Here is a 21,566-nt window from a genome sequence, read left to right as displayed (position 1 = left end):
TGTTTCTACTTCTCTAGTAGCTGTTCTGGAGGAGGAACTAAGACCCGCGCTTCTTACTAAGCCGCCATCTTCTCCGGAAGTCCTAAAATAGAATTTTATACCAGCAAGATATCCAAGTCTTGGCATCCAGGGTTCTTACTTGCAGTCAATCATGTAGGTATGGAGCACTCATGTTACTCTCCTTAGCTCCTTCTCTACACAGTCCCCAGTTTCTCGAGAGGTTTAATAGTGAAAGACTTAATTCTTTTCTCTCAAGATTAGAAAAAGACAGGATCTCTGACCTCACTTCTTTTATTCAACATTGTACTTCTGGGTCTACCTGAATAAAGGCCCTCGGGCTAGTATGCACATCTGAAGACAAGATCACCAAAATAAAGTTGAGAGCCCAAAGGGATGGTCCATACAAGTCACGGAGTTCACGCTCCGCGACCACCAAATCTCTCTCTCTCTCTTTTTCTCTCTGTCTCTGTCTACACATACACACACACACACACACACACACACACACACATACACTCATCACAGGTCTACTTGTTACTATTTTAATGATTTATATTTCTCTTTATTAGGACTCTTAAGCTATAAGTTTTCTTTCCTTTTTTTCCTAGTAGCATGTTATTTTAATTTTGGAATCATGCTAATGCTGGCTTAATATAATAGTAGGAAAGTATTTTCTCCAGTTTTTTTGAAGACTGGATAAAATTGGTATTTATTCCTTAAGTATTTGGTAGAGTTCATCACTGAAGTCATTTGTGGTTGGAGTTTTCTTTGTGAGAAGGTGATTAAGTACAAATTCAATTTCTTTAATATATATTGGATCATTCAGCTCACCTGTTTCTTCTGGAGTGAGCTGTGATGATTTGTCTTTCAAGGAGTTTAAATTTTAGAGCTTATTAGCATAAAATTGTACAAAATACTCCTTTATTATCCTTTTAATATCTTTAGAAACTGTGGTGTAGAAGCCACCTCTCTCAGTCCTAATATTTGTAATTTGTGTTTTCTCTCTTGTTTTCCTACTCAATTTTGATAGAGGCATACCAATTTTATTGGTCTTCACGAATAATCAGCTGTTGATTTCATTATTTCTTTTTTTCGATTTTATTGATATCTGCTTTGATCTTCATATTTATTATTTCTTTTTTTTCCCCTACTTTCTTTGGGTTTAGTTTGCTTGTCTTTATTTTTGGTTTCTTATGTTGGAAACTGAAGTTATTTATTTGAGACCTTTCTTTTCCTCAAATATAGTCATCTAGTAGTATAAATCCCCGCACGCCCCCAAAGCACTGCTCCAGTGACATCTTCTGATATGCTGTGTTTTCATCATTGTTAAGTTTAAAGTGCTTTCTAATTTCCCTTCTAATTTCCTTTTTACCCATGTTTTATTTATAGAAGTATTCTTTTTAGTCCCCAAATATTTGGGGGATTTTCCAGAAATATTTCTGTCATTTTTAAATTTAGTTCTGTTGTGGTCAGAAAACATGCTTTGTGTGATTTCAGTCCTTTAGCTTTAAGACTTTGTTTTATGACCTAAAATTTGCTGCATCTTGGTAAATGTCCTGTGAAAACTTGAGAACAATTGCATATTTTGCTCTTCTTAGGTTGGACATTCTATCAATGTCAATCAGAACAGGTTGGTTGATTGTGTTATTCAAGTCTTCTATATCTTTGGTGAATTTTTTTCACCTACCTCTTGGAAGAAAATTGATCATTGAGAGAGGAATATTGAAATCTCCGGCTTTAATTACGGATTTTCTGTTTCTCTTTGTATTCTATCAATTTTTGCTTCATGTCTTTTGAAGATGTGTTATTCGTTGCATAAATATATAAGACAGTTATATCCTCTTGATGAATTGTCCCCTTAATCCTTCTGGAAATGACCTTCCTTATCACTGATAATATTTTTTGTTGTGAAATCTACTTTATCTGATATTAGTATAACCATTGCAGCTTTCTTTTGATTCATTTTAGTGTGGTATTTTTTTAATCCCATTACTGTTGAACTATATGTATCTTTATATTGGATGTGTATTTTTTGTAGGCAGCATATAGTTGTCTTGATCTTTAATCCAATTTGACAGTCTCTTCTTTCCAAATGGGGGTGTTTACACCATTCCATTTTAATTTTCACAACCATCCTGTGTATTCTTGGTAACCCCATTTCAGTAAAAAGTTGAGAAAATTGAAAGCTAGAAAGAATAAGTAACTTTGCCAACATTGCACAAAGAAAATGGTGGAGTTATAAACTCAGTGTGACTCCAGAATTTCTACTCAAAATTATGAAACTTTTTTTTGATCATTCCATTCTACATATATAATCAGTAATTCACAATATCATCACATGGTTGTGTATTCATCATCATGATCATTTCTGGAACATTTGCATCAATTCAGAAAAAGAAATAAAAAGACAACCGAAAAAAATTCATATATACCATACATACCCCTTACCCCTCCCTTTCATTGATCATTTCAATCTAAATGTATTTTAACATTTGTTCACCCTATTATTTATTTTTATTCCATATGTTTTGCTTGTCTGTTGATACGATAGATAAAAGGAGCATCAGACACAAGGTTTTCACAATCACACAGTCACATTATGTAAACTGTATACAATCGTCTTCAAGAAACATGGGTACTGGAACACAGCACTACATTTTCTGGCAATTCCCTCCAGCCTCTCCATTACACCCTAACTAAACAGGTCATAATCTGTTTAATGCATAAGAATAACCTCCAGGATAACCTCTTGACTCTGTCTGGAATCTCTCAGCCATTGATACTTTATTTTGTCTCATTTCACTCTTCCCCCTTTTGGTCCAGAAGGTTTTCTCAATCCCTTGATGCTGAGTCTCAGCTCATTCAAGGGTTTTCTCAATCCCTTGATGCTGAATCTCAGCTCATTCTGGGATTTCTATCCCACGTTGCCAGGAAGGTCCACACCCCTGGGAGTCATGTCCCACGTAGACGGGGGAGGGTGATGAGTTTGCTTGTTGTGTTGGCTGGAGAGAAAGAGGTCACATCTGAGCAACAAAAGAGGTTCTCTCAGGGGTGACTCTTAGGCCTAATTTTAAGTAGGCTTTACTTATCCTTTGTGGGTTTAAGTTTCATATGAACAAATCCCAAGATTGGGGACTGAGCCTATAGTTTTGGTTGTCTGCATTCAAATCTTTTTAGTGAGATTTCGTTTTAGTTTCCCAGCTCCAATCACGAATACTATGAAATGGGTTGACGTAAAACAATGTAAACTTATTGTCTCATGGTTTTGAGGTTAGGAGAAATCCTTAAATTGAGATGCCAGCAAGGTGAAGCTTTCTCCTTGAAGACTGTGGTGTTCTGGAGCTGGCTGCTGCCGAAACTAGGGTCCTTGGATTTCCATTACGTGGCAGTGTTCATGACAGTGTAATTTCCTTTCTCTTCTGGGTTCCATTGATGTCCAGCTTCTTCCTATGTTTTCTCTCTCTCTCTCTCTCTGAATTTTATTCTGTTTATAAAGGACTCCAGTGTTGCAAATCAGAGCCCAACATTATTGAATTGGCCATGCCTTAATTAAAAATAACAGCTTCAAAAGGTCCTGTTTATAATGAGGTCACACCTACAGGGGTGAGTAAGATTAAGAATATGGTTTTTCTGGAGTGCGTAATTCATCTTACTGCAGTTTTTTTTTCAACATTGTAAAAGATATCTTTATATAGTTGTCTTCAAGAATCAAAGCTACTGGAACACAGCTCAACAGTTTCAGTTTCCCCCTGAAACTGAACACAGCTCAACAGTTTCAGGTACTTCCCTCCAGCCACTCTAATGCATCATAAACTAAAAAGGGATCTCTATATAATGCATAAGAATAACCCCCAGGATAACCTCTCAACTCTGTTTGAAATCTTTCAGCCACTGAAACTTTATTTTGTATCATTTCTCTCTTCTCCCTTTTGGTCAAGAAGTCTTTCTCAATCCCTTGATGCCGGGTTCTGGCTCATCCTGTGACTTCTGTCCCATGTTGCCAGGGAGATTTACATTCCTGGGAGTCATGTCCCTTGTAGGAGGAAGGGTTTTGAGTTCACCTGCCAAGTTGGCTTAGAGGGAGAGAGAGGACACATCTGAGCAACAAAAGAGGTTCTCTGGGAGTGACTCTTAGGTTTAATTTTAAGTAGGCTTAGCCTATGCTTTGTATAAAAAAGTTTTAGAGGGACGAACCCCATGTTTGAGGACTCGGCTTATTGATTTAGTTGTCCTTTCTGCTTGTGATAATATCAGGATTTCTCTAGATGGGGAAGTTGAATATTTCCTCCTTTCTGCCCTTTCCCCCAAGTGGACTTTGCAAATACTTCTTTATTCACTGCCCAAATTACTCTGGGATATATTGGACATTAAACTACCATAAAAATACAAATTAAATTAGGAAATGCACTACTCAAAATATAAATTTTGCACCAAATAGGCATTTCTTTCTTTCTACCACAGATTCTTAAAAGAGTTTTTAGAAAAGCAAAGGATTGATTTGGAGACGTTTGTTTTTTACAGAATGTTAAAGTTGGTGGTTTGAATGAGGGAAAAACTGATGTTAAGAGAATTACTCAAATAATCTTGTGTTTAAGAGAGACATACTGTTGCTCCCTGCTATGACAGTAGAAAAGCATAGAAAGAGGGTAGGCAGATCTGTGAAACATTTTTGAAGTTGAATTACTAGTTTGGTAACTGGATATAGGAAAGAATGGAGAAGCAGGTTCACTCCAAGGTTGCCTGTGAGGAAAAATTGTAGTATCTGGATGTTGATAAGGCAGGGAAAGAATAAACAGGAGATAAATGAAGTGTTCTAAGTCTGTATTTATGAGGGCCTATAGCAAATGTGGTGAAAATAGGAGTTGGAAGGAAAAGATGTTGAGATGTTAAATAAGACTTAGATAGGCAAGGATAAACAAGTCATTAACCCTCAATTACTGAGATAATAATAGAGAGAATATTCTGGAGTATGAACTGATTTGAGGGGAGTGGAGGAGATGATGTTTTATATGATTTTATACCTCTTGATTTTGTGGAAAGACCCAGTAGGTAATTAGATTTATGTGATTGGTGGTTAAGAGAGGTCAGGTCCATGAACACGTTGAGTAAGTTTAAGTTATTTTCCTGATGTCATCTTAAGATCACAGTCTCAAGGTCTAATATTCACATGGGTATTTCTGTTTTCTAATGTGAAATACATACAAAATTTAAAATCTTTAATCTTATTACCCTCTATGAGGCAAAGTTCTTTGCTAAATACGATAATTTGAAAAAAATCGCTGGCTATTAAAATCAGGTGAATGTTTTAAAGTATATCATAGGTGTATATATTTAAACTGAATATAATAAAATAAAAAAATTAATCATTTGATATGTATGAAATATTTTGAATTTTAAATGTTTATATGTTATTCCCAATTGCTGTTTTAAATAATTAAAAACCTATAGAAAAAATTGAAAGAGTAATACATGTGTGTCTTTCAGATTTACTAATCATAAATATAGTGCCTCAAGTACTTTATCTTTGCTTTCTCTGTATAGATATATATTTTGTTCTTGGACAGTTTGAAATTGATTTGCAGATATTATGACCCTTAAAGTACTTACATATCTGTTTCTTAAGTTCAGAGACATTATTCTACATAACCACAATACTGTCATCACTCAAGAAATTTAAACTTGATCAGTAATATTATTTAATATATAGTTCACAGTTAGAAATTTCCCATTGTCCCTAAAGTGTCCTTCATAATATGCTTTTTTTTCCCAATACAAATCCAGTCAAGAATCATGCCTTGTATTTGATTATCAAGTCTTTTTAGGTCTCTTCGTTGTCTTTTAGTCTGTAACAGCCCTCTTCCTTTTTTGTCTCTTTCGTGACATTGACGTTTTTTAAGAGTCTAGGCCAGTTTTCTTATAGAATATCCTATAATCTAGATCTGTGTGATTGTTTCCCTATGATTAGAATAAGTTTAAACATTTTTAAGAATACTACATAGTTGATGTATATTTTTCATTGGATCACATCAGGAGGCACATATGTTATTTGTCTGATTTTTATGATGCCAACTTTGATCATGTGGTTCAGGTGCTTTCTACTCAGTCTGCTTCCTGCAGATACCTTTTTCCCTTAATAATTAATAACTATTTCCAGTTTTAATGCTTTGTATTCTTACAAACTATTGAGCAATCTGTGAAGTAGAATGGTGCATATCCTTTTACCTGATCCTGAATTTTTAAAGATGAGCAACAAGATTTTGAGCTCAGAAATGTGGTGTGAATGTATGTAGGTTTGTGAGGAAAAGGGTGAGTGTGAGATGGCGATTATAGGTAGAGCCTTTGTTCCATGGTTAAATGGGGAACAATTTAAGGTTTTTAACTTGGTGTTGTTTGGGGTGATGCAATTGAATTTGAATTTTAGAAAGATAGTTTTAATAGCAATTGGTTATAAGATTATTTTTCTAAGCAAAAGGTGATGAAAGGGTTGCATGGGTGGTTCAGTGATAATAATGCTCTTCCATGTGGTAGACCTGGGTTTGATTCTCGGACTATGCACCTCTCCTTCCCTCCCCCCCCAAAAATGGTGATAAAAGACTAGATCTAATGCAGTGTTATTGGTAAAGAGAGAAGGAGAGATATTTGAGAAATATTTATGAAGTTAAAATTGAAGTTTAAATGTTGGGAGGGATGGTTGAGAGAGTTTCTTGTTGATAGAATATTTAATAGGATTGCCTGACTCATTGATTAGACTGTGCTTAGTGTAAAGTTTAAGGAATTCGTTTTGTATAAAAGGGTGCCTTTGCTTCTTTTACAGTTTCTCTTCCTCTTGGTACTTATTCTACTTTCTTGAGGACTATTGAATAACATTAACAGTATGCTTTTACTTAGGGAAGATATTTCTTCGTGATTTATTTCTAACCCAAATTGTATGCTTAGACCTGCTGTTAAGCCTTTGGATAGAATAGAAAGAATTTGGCACAGTCTCTTAAGATTCTTCCACTGCATAGAATAAGGTTTTTGGAGCAAATGATCTGTGAGGCCACCTTTATGTCTAAAATTAGGATTCTATGATGTATTTATTTTTGTCTGAGCACATTTTATTTCCTGAAAATTTTTTTTAACATTTTATTTTGGAATAATTTTAAATTTATAAGACAGTTACAAAAATAATACAAACCATTCCCCCCCAAAATACAAAATCCATATAGAGAACTCCAACATACACCAGACCCCTCAACTTTAAACATTCTGCCACATTTGCTATATCATTCTTTATTTTTATCTATTCTTCTATCTTTGTATCCATCTGTTCGTCTATATCTGAATGTCTGATATATTTATCTGAGTATCCATCTGTTTTCTAAACATTTGAGAGTAGGTTATATCATGCACATTGAACACTTAATTTTTCCATGTACATTTCCTGAGAACAAAGATATGCATCTATGTAATTGTCTCAAGTACAGCTATCAAGTTCAAGCCATTTAACATTGATATAAAGCTTAGTCCATATTCCAGTTTTCCTATGTTTCTGTAATGTCCTTTGGCCCTTTTCTCCTCCATTGTTATTTCAGTCCAGGATCATGGAGTGCATTTAATTGTCATTGTTTATCTTTAGTCACTTAAAAAATTGAAGAAATATATATATATATATCATAGACTTTCCCATTACAACCACTCTCAAGCATTCCATTTAGTGCATTTAGTGGGCTTATTTACATTCACTATGTTGAACTACCTTCACACTATCCATTACCAGAGCTTTCCCATCCCCAAACAGAAATCCTACACCTATTTTTCATTAATTGCTATTCCTCCTCCCCACTTCCCTTGGTAACTTATACTCTTACTTTCCATCTTTGTGAATTTACAGAGTCTAGTTAATTCATATAAGTGAACGTATATAATATTTGCCCTTTTGTGTCTGGCTTATTTCACTCACCATGTCTTCAAAATTCATCCATTTTGTAGCATATATCAGAGCTTCACTCCTTTTTATAGCAAAATAATAGTCCATAGTAAGTATATATCAATTTTTTTTCTTTCTCTTTATTTATTGTGAGATATAACATATATACAAAAAAGCAATAAATTCCCAAGTACATTTTAACATGAGGTTACAAAACAAATTCAGTATGGGCTACAGTGCCACGATTTTTCATTTATTCTTCTAACTGCTCCAAGACACTGGAGACCAACAGAAATAACAATATAATGATTCAGCAGTCATATTCATTTGTTAAATCTTCTCTGTTATACTCCTCCTTCTCTTTAAATAACATATATATGTAAAAGCAATAAATTTCAAAGTACTTTGCAACAATTAGTTGTAGAACAGATTTTAGAGTTTGGTATGGGTTACAATTCCACAATTTTAGGTTTTTATTTCTAGCTACCCTAAGGTACTGGAGGCGAAAAAAAAAATCAGTATAATGATTCAGCACTCATACTCATTTGGTAAACTCTACCTTGTCTGTGTAACTCCACCATCATCTCTGATCTTTCTCCCACTCTTTAGAGGTATTTGGGCCATGCCCATTCTAACTTTTTCCAATCGCATTTTTTTGTCCATTCCTCTGTTAACGGAAATTGGGTTTCTTCTTCCTTTTGACTATTGTTAATAATGCTGCTGTGAACATTGATATACAAGTATTTACTTGAGTTCCTGCTTTTTTTTGAGTATATATCTAGAAGTGGGATTGCCACGTTATTTGTTGTTGCTGTAGTGGTCTTTTTAAATAAAATAGTCTTATTTCTGGATGTAGGTGGTACCTCACTGTGGTTTCTGTTTGCATTTCCCTAATGGCTAATGTCATTGTTGAACATTTATTGCACTTATCGGCCATTTGTATATCTTCTTTGGAGAAATATCTATTCAAGTAATTTGTCTACTATTTTTAAGTGGGCTGTTTGTATTTTGTTGTAAGTTAGCAATTCTTTATATATTCTGGATATAATCCCTTATCAAAGATTTGGTTTCCAAATATTTTCTCCCATTCTTTTTGGTTGTCTTTTTACTTTCTAATAACTTTGGTGCACAGATTAGAAAAAAAATAATGTTTTCTTTGTCTGTTTATGTTTCTAAGATGTTCTCAGTGCAACTGAGTCTTGGTGACCAGACATGGGAATCAGAAGGGAGCAGTATAAAGAAGGCCCAACAAGCTGTTGCTAATAAAGCTTTGTCTGAATCTACGCTTCCCAAACCAGTTCAGAAACCACCCAAAAGTAATGTGAATAATAATCCAGGTATGGCAGTGACTCATTTCCTTCTTTTGTGTTTTGTAGCCTTTTTTGTATGAGCTGTTCTTTTAAGTTTTGCTTTCATCAGTACAATAAAGGTTCCTTATTTACTTTTTTTTTTATCTTCTCACATGGGCAGGCACCAGGAATTGAATCGAACCTGGATCTACAGCATGGCAGGCGAGAACTCTGCCTGTTGAGCCACTGTGGCCTGCCCCCTTATTTACTTTTAAATGTTGGCAAAAACACTCTTAGATACAAAGCAAAGAAAGTATGACTTTTTTTTTTAATAAAAAGACAGAAATTGTCAATTTCTTTTCTTAAATACATAATATATAATTTTAATAAATTAGTTATTCTTGCTTTAGTTTAATAAAATTAGCCCTAAATATCTTATTCTTTTCTTTGTGGGTATAAAATTTTAAAAATGTTTGACATCCAATTTAGAACATTTAAAAGAAATTTATTAAGAAAATCATAAATCCAAAAAGCCGCCTGTGTGCAGATATACAGATAGGCAAATGATCATTCTAATTTTAAGATGCTAAAAATAATTTTAAAAAGTTGTTGTGATTACAGGCATTATCAGCAACATTATATGTTCAGTTATATATTTGGAATAGACCAAACCTGTATTGGACGTAGAGTATTAACTGATAATAATAAGTTTAAATGTTTAAAAGTTTAAAAGTTTAGTAGCAGCCATAACATCATTTACTCATTCATTTATTAACATATTAATTCAAGTGATTACCTTAGGATCAACATTGCCTTGTGTATTTTTGTGGATTAGTAAAAAAGACATTGTGCTTGATAACAGTGACTGTATAATCTATTTAACTATAGTCCAATGTGCTTATTTTTATAATCAAATCATGTAGATACTTATTCTTTCTATATCTGATGTGCCATGTTAGGTAGAGCTAGTCTACTCTCTCAAATCCCAGTACTCTCTGGCTTCCCTGTTATTATTCTCTGTTTCTTTTCAGTGGATTCTGGCATTTATTCTTATGTAAAGAAGCCAAAATAGTATTACAATTAAGAAAAAAAACATTCTGTTGTATTTGAGGTTGGGCAGAGGCTCTACTTTTTAAAAACTTCTGCACATTACTGGTTGTTCTTTAGCACCATACTACCACCACTATATATTAAACTCTTCTTTTATATATCTAAAGGGTATAAAATAGTGTTCTTTTCTGTAAGAATATTATAATCTTAAACATAAATGCATAACTTAGTGGTAAGGATTAAGAACCAATTGGATGATAAAGCCATCAGCATAGGTAATAATAAACATGGACTGAAGTAGTTGAGGAAATAATATACGGCCCTTGAATGGTGATTAGGTAGGTATAGAGCAGAGGAAAGAATATTGTAGGGAATACTATGAGGAAAGGCATTGAAGTATGTATATGAACAGTGGGTTTAGTTTAAAAAAAATTGGTGACTAGGAAGAAGTAAGATTGGAGATGTAAATAAGTATTGAATTGTGATGGACTTGAATGCCAGCTCTAAGAGATTAAATTTTATCTGTAAATTTAATTGGAAAAATTGTTTAATATTTATGAGTAGGTGAATGATACATTTAAAAGAGCATTTTAAGAAGCTTAGTTTGATGTGAATGGAAGGAGGAATATATTAAATAGGAAACCATTGCCGTAGTTTATGGGTGAGGAAAGAAGAAAAGAAACTCACACACATTGAGTACCATATGCCCCATACTTTGCAAGATTATTGGGAATGGCATTGGGAATAGAACAGAAGGAATAAGTGTTACTGATCCAGTGGTTGAAGCCATTCTAATGAATGAATCTCCAAGGCATATAGTATAAAGAAAGATCAACTGTATGCTGGGTTTTGGTTGAAGTCCACATTTAGATGATTATGGAAGGAAATAAACCAGCAAAAGAGTCAGAAGAAGGAAACAGGAAGGAATCTGAAAGTCCAGTGGAGATAAAAGTTTCCTCTGTTGAACGGTGCATTGAGCAGGCAGAATGAATAGATTTTTGAGGGGTAAACTTTTAAAATAAGGTATGATATCATGTATAGATGAGTGTACAAATTTACAGGTATAGAATTTGGTGAATGTTAACACTGTTTAATTACTCTGCAGAAGATAGAGAGGTCTTTACCCAGTGTCTTAGGATCCTCCCTCATGCCCCTTCTTATGGTTAACTGCAAAGAAAACCACTATTCTGATTTCTAAAACTAATTTTAGATTAGTTTTGCCTGCATGAGGTAATCATACAGTATACTTTTGTTGATAACTTGTATTTTCAGTATTGCATTTGTGAGATTAATCATGTTGTGTTTAAGCAGTATAGCATTTCATAGTATTATAATGTGTAAATACACTATATTTATTTATTATACTATTGATAGTCTCTTGGATTGTTTCTAGTCTTTTGCTTTTTTCAATAGTGCTGTTTGCTATATATTTTAATATTCCCTAGGAATAGGTGACATACTAATTTCAGCCATCGTTCTCCATATAGAAAATCAGTTATGTTTACTTTGTCTAGTTATTGGTTACAGAAAAAAACTTAAAATTTCATTAGGTGACTCCAATAATTAAATTTTTGTAATTGCTTTAGTAATTTTTGCTGATGACCCAGTATTGATTTCCAGTGTTTAGCTACTTGGTTACCAAAATATAAATTAAAGTATTCACAGACAATAGTGTTTTTAATGATTAAATACATCTAAGCTTTCTGGGTAAATAATGTTTCTTTAATGTTACTTAAATAATTTCTTTAAACATTTCTTTAATAATATCCAAAATAAGCAAATTAAGAATTTTGTGTTTACATTATTTTGAAATAATGTGACAAAAGATCTGAAATTTTCAGTCATTAAGGTACAGAAAATACTATAAAAACTCCAAAGAGATTTATTTAGAAACTATTTTTGTATTTTATTTATTTTTTTTATGCACTTGCTTAGTTGGAAATTCATATAGATGTGCCATCTACTCTCGCTTCTTCGATGATAATTAAATTTAGTATAAATTATATAGGTTGCATGATTTATGCTGGAAATATTTCACCGTGTGCCTTTAATATGTTTTTTTAAATACAGGCAGTATAACTCCAACTGTGGAACTGAATGGGCTTGCTATGAAAAGGGGAGAGCCTGCCATCTACAGGCCATTAGACCCAAAGCCGTTCCCCAATTATAGAGCTAATTACAACTTTCGGGGCATGTACAATCAGAGGTTTGTATTTCTTCTTTGGTTTGGTTCTTCTTATTATTTTATACATATTGCAAAAGTTTCTGAAACTAGAAGAGGATTTTCGTTGAAAATAAATTTACTTTAGACATTTGGCATGGAATTTGAAGTCCCACAGGAATACAAGTTAAAAGTAGTAAAATAATATAAGTAATACAGTTAAAAAAGTTTTGGGGGATTAATTTTTATTGAATCACAAGAACCTTGTGTTTATTGAAGGACCTATTTTAAAAGTCATTCCACAGTTTATAGTGCTGACTTCCCAGTTGACTTTCTCATTCTTTCACTCAGCAATTAAGGCAGGTACTTAGCTCAGTGTTTTTCTGGTTTGCCCTAATACATTACAAACATGAGTGTTTGTGATTTATAGAGAATTTATTGGAGGAAGTAAGGACTTGCTAAGTTTTTCTATACATTGCCTGATTTTTTAATAGTTACATGTGTAACAGAATTTTCGTTTACAAATATGGCAGAATTTTCAAAATTAAGTTTAGTGTTTTTTTCTTTCTCTGGATCATAAAAGCCTATGTATGGAATGTAGAAAGTACAGAAAGGCAAAAAGAAAATAAAAATAATTTGAATCCCCATTAATATTTTAATGTATTTTGTATTATTTTTTCTTTGCATGTGAATATATTTAATACATTGAAATTTTTTGTATATGTGGTTTTATTGTACTTTACTAAGGTTTGGTATATATATGATAAAATGTACAAATTTTTCATATGCATCACAATGACTTTATTATTTTATTCACCTATAACAAGGTGAGAATAGGCAGATAATAATGAGATGAGAACAGACAGGCAATCAGATTTCAATATGAAATCAATATTCCCTTCACCAAATATGGCATGAGTCTTCATTTCTCCTTCAGTCATTGTTTTACTGAGTTCTTCTTATTTGTAGGCACCAAATACTCTAAGAAATTATTATTTTATTCATGTATATATTTTTATTCTGTATTTGGTGACTTTTTATATATGTATATCCTCATCTGATCACCACCCAAATCAAGATCTAGAACATTTCCATAACCTTGAAAATTTTCCTTATGTTCTTTATAGTTGATACTGCCCCACCTAAAAATAACCACTGTTCTAATTTTTTGCCTTCATAGATTAGTTTTGCCAGTTGTTCAACTTCTTATAGACTCCTTTGAACTTCCTTACAGACACTTCTTTTTGTCTGGCTTCTTTTACTTTGGATAATAGGTTTTTGGGTATTTTTTGGTATTCGTTTGCTTTGTTTTTTTGAGATTTACCCATGTTGCTTATGTCAGGAGTTCATCTTTCTTTTTTCAAATTTGTTACTGTATAGTATTTCATTGTATGAATATACCATAATTTGTTCATACTGTACATACAATATTTTGTGCTTGTTTTCCCTTAATATTATCATATTTCCTATGTTTAAGTAATCTTTGAAAAGTTTTGATGGTTATATAGTGCTTCATATAGCTATGGTATACTTTATAATTTTTGATCATCTATGTTATCTTCTCCCCTTTTATTTATGAACACTATAAGCAATGCAGCAGTAAACTTGATATATGTAAATCTTTGTTTACGTCATTGTATTTCTTTAAGAAACACTATGCAGTTAAAAAAGAATAATGTGTTACCAAATTGCATTAAAGCTTTTACTAATTTCTTTTAATATATGAGAATGCTTATTATACTTGGAAAACAGAGTATTAGCTCTTCTTCCTTTTACACTTGTTTAATTTACTTTGCCAAATTTTTATTGCATTGCTTGACATTTTTTCAAATTTTTATATTGAAGATAATAGCATTATTATTTTTGTAACTGTTATTTTTGTAATTTTCCTGCTTTAAAATTTGGTTTATGGTTTCATTTTAATGGTCTAATCTATTCATTTTGTGTGTGATGCTTTTCCACTGCTTTTAAGCCTAAGATATTTTTTCCTCATATGTAATATATATTTGCCAATGCTTTTGTTATTGGTGTTACACACTTACTGACATTACAACTCAGATGTGCAGAGAAGATAATTTAGTCTCTAAATAATATAACTCTTTTTGGTATCTTGGTTGGTATTGAGAAAATTGCCTTTAATCCTATCCATTTAGAACTTAGTCCCTCAAATTGTAAATAGCTCCTTTAGGCGTTTATTGCTCAAAGTGCAGTCTCCTAGACTTGTGCCCCCTCTCCTTTTTCTTCCCCAGGTGCATCTGGGAGTTTCACTCTGTCATCCTGATAGAAGGGAGCCTGTGTGAGTGATTTGTATTGTTGTCTGGATTCTCTGAACTTTGGGCAGATATTCCTTGTCCACCAGGTAGCTGTGTATTGTTCTTGTCTGCCTGCTGAAATCCAGAGGTGGTGATTTGTGTTCATTGTGTGTGTGTGTGTGTGTGTGTGTGCTCATGTAATACTTCCAGACAGTATCTACCATCCTCCTCTTACTGACCTTGTTTAAACCCTTTGGATACCCTGGTATGTTGTTCCATTCCCATTCTGTCTTGTAGCATCTCCTTTTCTCCTGTAGGGCACCTATTGGCAGGCTCATTAGCTGTCATCTTTGTGTCCTCAACACTTAGAAGGTTCTAGGAATATAACATTTTTCTTTCTCTTTTTCAATATAACATACCCATTGTTTTTCTCTTCAGTCTGAAGTTACCCAGTACAGATAAAACTAGTTGTTCACTTAAGTACAATAGATACGTTTGGTCACCTGAATTAGGAATATGTTTTCTATACTCGCAAGATATTTCATTTTTAATATACTACTATAAATAGATTGATGAGGATATTGTGTTCTAACATTTTGTTATATTTTGCTATCTGTGGTCCTTTATTGAAATTTTGCTAAATTGACTAGTAAATTTATTATAAAATTTTAAATGAAAAATCTGGTGCAAAAGCAATGAAAATCACATAAGTCTTGTCCTTATGGAGTTCATGTTCTAGGGAAGGCAGTGAGAAATATATTTATCACATTAGATAGTGATAAAGACCAAAGAAGGAAAATAAACCAGGGAAAGAGAATATGAAGTGTTCTCCTGTTAGAGAAGGTAGTCACTGAGAAGAAGACTTTTGATAAAAATCTAAAGGAAAAGAGGAAAAAAGCTGGGTGAATGTCAAGAGGGGGAGCATTCTGGGTAGAAAAAACAGGAAGTCAGAGATCCTTTGAGTCAGGATTGTGCCTGTGATGTTGAGGAACAGCCAGGAGGCTAGTGCAGCCGGAGTACTCAGAGGAAAGAGCCTGTGGGAACTGGTCAGAGGAGGAGGCTGAGGGTCCCGTGCTTCGGGTTTGATTTTTTTTCTTTCCTAGATTTTTTCTAAGAATGTTGAAATTCTTCCTTTGTTGGCAGTTTCTCGTTTCATGATCTGATTCCATGATTGTCATGAGGAGTACAAGAATTTTATTTTGGCTTCACCTAAGAGTTCTGCTTAGAACAGTCACATTTTATGGATAAAGTAAACTTTAATGGATAAAGTGAACTTTCCTTTCACTTTTTTGGAGGGTTTTTAGACTTTTCTGCAGAGCCTAAAAAGGGTAGAAAGAAAACGGAAGAACTATGATGCAGGTTTCCAGAGGGCCACAACTCAGAACTTTGATTATGCAAAAATGGGAACTTAATGGCCCATGTAACTGGGAGGTCTCTTGGGGAGATCTGCAGACATGGTTGGATGTAGGGGCTTAGTGTTATTCTTCATTTTCCATTTCTTTCTCTGTTGTCTCATATTTCTTGTGCTTGACTTTATTTTCAAACAATTTCACATCCATTTGCAGTATCTCATTTACTACATATTCTTTTGACTTGTAATATTAGAAGGACAAATTTTTTTTTCTTTTTTTTTTTTTGTAATTCTTGGAAAAGTCCCAAGAAAGGCTTTGAGTAGACTGTCCATCCCAGAATTAGTTGTTCAAACTGTGTTTGGGGAACTTTAATTTAATTTTAATTGGCCAAGTCTGGATTATACATGCACATATAAAAAATATTCACTTCACCTAATCTACTATACAGAGAAGGATTATTTTATAGAATAGGCATAGAGTGAAGTTTCCCAAAGGCAAAAATTCTAAGGGAAAATAATTTCCTTCAGTGTCAGAAAATTTGGCTCGAATCCTAGTTCTGATACTTTTAGTGTTGTGCTCTTGGGTAGAGCACTCTCCCTCCCTTAATTTCCTTATTTGCTAAACAGGGACAAAAGTGCATATGAAAGTGCATTTGTGAGGTCTCATTCATTCAGTGAACGTTTATTGAATGCGTGCTGTATGCCATTTGATGGGTTAGAGGAAAGACATTGAGGAAAGACATAGTCTAGTAGACTCTGAGTCTAGTTGAAGAAGAACACAATGAGAAGAAGCAATATGATGGTATGGAAGCATTGAAAAAAGTACCTACCTATATTGGACTATCAAAGAAGCCTCCCAGGACACTTAGACTGAATCTTCAAGGTTAACTATGAGTTAGCCAGGTAAAGAAAGGAATGAAAAGCACTCCAGATTTTGGGAGCCAAGGCAAGAAACCTAGGAAAGTTTGGTGTATGTGTGGACTTAAGTCAATTTGGTTTGTCTGAAATGAAAGTCTGAAGATCAGTAAGGTCATCATCTGTATGTCTTCAGGTGTCATGCCAAGAAGTTTGGATTTTATCCTGTAGGTCACTGGGAGCCATGGAAAGATATATTTTTTTAACTCTCCAAGCAATGTTTTTTGTTTTTTTTTTTAATGAAAGAAGTTATAGAAAAATCATGCATAAACACAAAGTCTTCTTATAGCCCCATGTGTTAGTCAGGTTTCCCTAGAGAAACAGAACTAACAGGAAAGTTCTGTAAATATGAGATTTATAAAGGTGGCTCCTGTGAGAATGGAAAAATCCAAAATCTGTAGGGCTGGCTGTGAAACTGGCGGCTCCGATGAAGGGTCTGGATGAACTTCACAGGGGAGGCTCACTGGCTGAAGGAGCACTGAAAGAATCTCTCTTCTTCCTTGAAAGCCTTCAATGAATGGATTATCTCATTGTGGGAGGCATCCCTTAGTAGATCACAGATAAAATCAGCCACAGATGCACTCGGTTGAGTGATGATTTAATTAGCAAGCCACAAAATATTCAGTGCTTTCCTGATCAGACAACTAGGCATAATCATGTGACCAAGTTAACACCAGACCTAACCATCGTATCCCATCATTAACATTTTGCATTAGCGTAACCTTTGTTACAATTGATGAGAGATTTTACAATTGTTCTATTAACTATACTCCATAGTTTACTTTTGATTTCACTGTTTGTTGTACAGTCCCTACAGATTTTTGTTTGTTTTTAAACATTGTATTCCGGTAATATATATACAACCTAAAATTTCCCATTTTTAATTAATGGTGCTGTTAATTGTGTTCACAGTGTTATGCTACCATTACCACCATTCATTATTTCTTCCCATCATCCCGAAGAGAAATTCTGTTCTAATTACACATTAACTCCCCATTCCCCACCCACACTGTGGCCCCTGTGACCCCATAGTGTTTTTTTTTTTTTAGTTTGTATGCTGTATGGCAGGGGTCACATTTCATTCTTTTTCTGTGGGAGTATCCTGTTATTGCAGCACCATTAGTTGGAATTTTTTTTTTGGTTTGTTTGCTTGTTTTAGTTTTCATGGGCTGGGAATCGAACCCAGTCTTCGCATGGCAGGCAAGGATTCTACCACTGAACTACCCTTGCATCCCCTCCATTGTGTTTTAACATATATTCTGTACCTTTCATCACTTGAAGTATTTCTGGATACATCTTCAGATGTCCTGTGAGTTTGATGGTGTCTTTTTTTTTTAATTGAGAAATACCCACACACATACAGTCCAACCATATTAAACAATCAGTGGTTCACAATATCATCACATAATTGTGTATTCTTCACCATAATCATTTTTATCATAATATTTGCATTGCTCCAGAAAAAGAAATAAAAAGAAAAAAGGAAAAACTCATACATCTCATACCCTTCACCTTTCCATCTCATTGATCCACATTTTTTTTCAATCTACCCAGTTTGTATCCTTTATCTACCCCTTTTCTTTCTTTAGTTTTTAATCCTCATTATTTGTTTTAATCACTTGTCCATACCCTGGGCAAAAGGAGAATCAGACACAAGGTTTTCACAATCACACAGTCACAATGTAAAAGCTATAAGACTAAACAGTCTTCATCAAGAATCAAGGTTATTGGAACATAGTTCAACAGTTTCAGGTACTTCCCTCTAGCCACTCCAGTACACCATAAACTAAAAAGGAATACTATACAATGCGTAAGAATAACCTCCAGGATAACCTCTCGACTCTGAAATCTCTCAGCCACTGAGACTTTATTTTGTCTTCCTTCTTCATTTCTCTCCTTCCCCTTTTGGTTAAGAAGGCTTTCTCGTTCCCATGATGGCAGGTCCCAGGTCATCCCCAGGAGTCAGGTCCCATGTTGCCAAGAAGATTTACACCCTTGGGAGTCATTTCCCACAGCAGTGGGTTGACCTGCCAAGTTAACTTAGAAAGAGAAGCCACATCTAAGCTACAATGGAGGTTCTATGGGGGTGACTCTTAGGTATAATTATCAAAAGGCTTGGCTTCTCTGCAGGAATAAGCTTCATAGGAGCCTAGTGAATTGGTCATCCCGACTGATTGTGAGAATATCAGGAATTTCCCAGATGGGGAAGTTGAATATTTCTTACTTTCTCCCCAGTCCCCGAAGGGGGCTTTGAAATACTTTTTATCTTCTGTCCAAATTATTCTGGGATGTATTGGGGCATCACACTAGTCCGTACAAACCAACAAGATCTCCCACCCTATTCATGTAATTATGGTATTCAAGTAAACTGGCCATACAAGTTAAATTAGGAAATTACCCAAAATATAAATTTTGCGCTAAATAAACATCTCTCCCTTTGGTCTAGTACCGAGGTTTCAAAATATGGACCATATCATCCTTTACCCAGTATGCTGATTTGCCTTCGTCCTATCCAAATCATCTCCATTCATATCTCTAGATGAAGTTTGATCACTTTTTTAGCTTTCTTTTAACACTTACTGAATGGGATAATGCTTGCTTTCATAGCTTCAGTGTTCTAACTCAATTCTCAGGTGTCACATAAATAGCTGATGATTCAGGGAACAACCAGGTTATATAAAAATAGCTTAGTATCTCAGAATTTAGAAATATCAGTTACAAATCCTAAATATATATGACTGCTGTGAGAGCTTACAATCCATGACCTTTTACCACAGGCCGCACCCTGATAACCCATGCCCTTGACTTCAGTTCTCTGAGTTTGTATATTATAGTTAGTCCATATGAGTGAGGAATAATAATATTAGTCTTTTTGTTTATGACATTTTGTTCAACCTACTGTCCTTAAGGTTTGTTCACCTAGTTGCATGCCTCACAACTTCATTTGTTCTTGTAGCCACTCAGTAATCTGTTGTAAATACCACAGTTTTCCCTCATGAAAGGATTTTAAGATGAATGATAAAATGATTGATTGGCTGTGTGTTTTAGAAATACTGCTTTGGCAAAAATATGGAGAATAGTTTAGAAAGGATTAAAACTCAAGGGAAAAAGCTGAATGGATAGTGCTACAATCAGGTTTAACATGATGGCCTGCACCAGTGAAGATTTTAGAGGAGAGAACAGGGTCTGCAGACATTTGGAAGGTAGAATTGATAACACTTGGTGATTGAATGGATGAGGTGTTAAGGATACTGTCACATACCTGGATGGCTAGTGATACTGTTTACCATGAGAGAAATTAGAACAGTTTTTAGAAAGAAAAGGAATTCAGCCTTGAATGTGTTGTTAAAAAATGTTTTAAGCTATTTAGAAGAGACTGCTGTTTCATGCTAAGGCTTCGTGGAAGAGTGTGCAGAGATTATCTTGGTTTTTGAGGGTTTATCCAGAAGTACATGTGGATAGAGGTACTTCAGGGTCCAGAGCTTCCAGAATGGTATTGTGCTGAGTACTTTGCAGAAAAAATTGCCATTGTTTAGGACACAACCTAAGTTCCAGTGACCCATCTGTTCATTTAGGATTTTTATTTCCTCCCCCAAAGGACTTGTATTCATTGGTTTGCCCTGATTCAATTTTGGAACCATTTCATGGCATTGTTTTTTTTTAATTTTTTAAATTAATTTTTAAATTAAATAATATGACAACAAGCACAAACATTCTTAACATATGATCATTCCGTTCTACATACATACATAATCAGTAATTCACAGTTTCATCACATAGTTGCATATTCATCATCACTATAATTTCTTAGAACATTTGCATCAATTCAGAAAAAGAAATAAAAAAGACAACAGAAAAAAATTCATGCATACCATACCCCTTACTCCTCCCTTTCTTTTTTCTTTAATTAATTTATTTTTATATGATACATAACCACATACAAACACAAACATTATCAGATGATCATACTGTTCCTGCTATATAGTCAATAACTCACACTGTCATCACGAAGTTGTATATTCATCATCATGATCATTTCTTAGAACATCTGCATCAATTCAGAAAAAGCAATAAAAAGAAAACAGAAAAAAGTTCATACATACCATACCCCTTACCCCTCCCCTTCCCCGATCACCAGCATTTCAATCTACAAAATTTATTTTAACATTTATTCCCCCTATTATTTATTTATTTTTAATTTGTGTGTTTTACTTGTCCATCAATAAGGTAGACAAAAGAACCATCCGACACAAGGCTTTCACAACCACACAGTCACACTGCGACAGCCATATCATCATACAATTATCTTCAAGAAACATGGCCACTGGAGCACAGCTCCACATTTTCAGGCAGTTCTCTCCAGCGTCTCCATTATACCTTAACTAAACAGGTCATAATCTGTTTAATGCGTAAGACTAACCTCCAGGAGAACCTCTCGACTCTGTTTGGAATCTCTCAGCCATTGACACTTTATTTTGTCTCATTTTGCTCTTCCCCCTTTTGGTCAAGAAGGTTTTCTCAATCCCTTGATGCTGAGTTCCAGCTCATTCTAGGATTTCTGTCCCACATTGCCTGGAAGGTCCACACCCCTGGGAGTCATGTCCCACGTAGAGACAGGGAGAGCAGTGAGTTTGCTTGC

At 34.3% G+C, this 21,566-nt stretch overlaps 1 protein-coding gene across 14 annotated transcripts in view; it reads left to right on the top strand.

Annotated features, from left to right (window-relative positions):
• The window catches only part of STAU2 (staufen double-stranded RNA binding protein 2), a 363,048-nt gene that overhangs the window by 74,209 nt on the left and 267,273 nt on the right, over positions 1–21,566 (top strand). For all 14 annotated transcript variants that reach the window (XM_077167009.1, XM_077167004.1, XM_077167001.1 and 11 more), the window contains 2 exons: positions 9,087–9,246; positions 12,319–12,454. In XM_077167009.1, coding sequence (XP_077023124.1) covers positions 9,087–9,246; positions 12,319–12,454 — 296 coding nt within the window. The remainder of the gene's footprint in view (positions 1–9,086; positions 9,247–12,318; positions 12,455–21,566) is intronic.

Source organism: Tamandua tetradactyla, chromosome 6, assembly GCF_023851605.1.
Source record: "Tamandua tetradactyla isolate mTamTet1 chromosome 6, mTamTet1.pri, whole genome shotgun sequence".
Lineage (NCBI taxonomy): Eukaryota > Metazoa > Chordata > Mammalia > Pilosa > Myrmecophagidae > Tamandua > Tamandua tetradactyla.
Note: the sequence above shows the minus strand (reverse complement) of the source record. Positions and strands in the feature narration are given on the sequence as shown.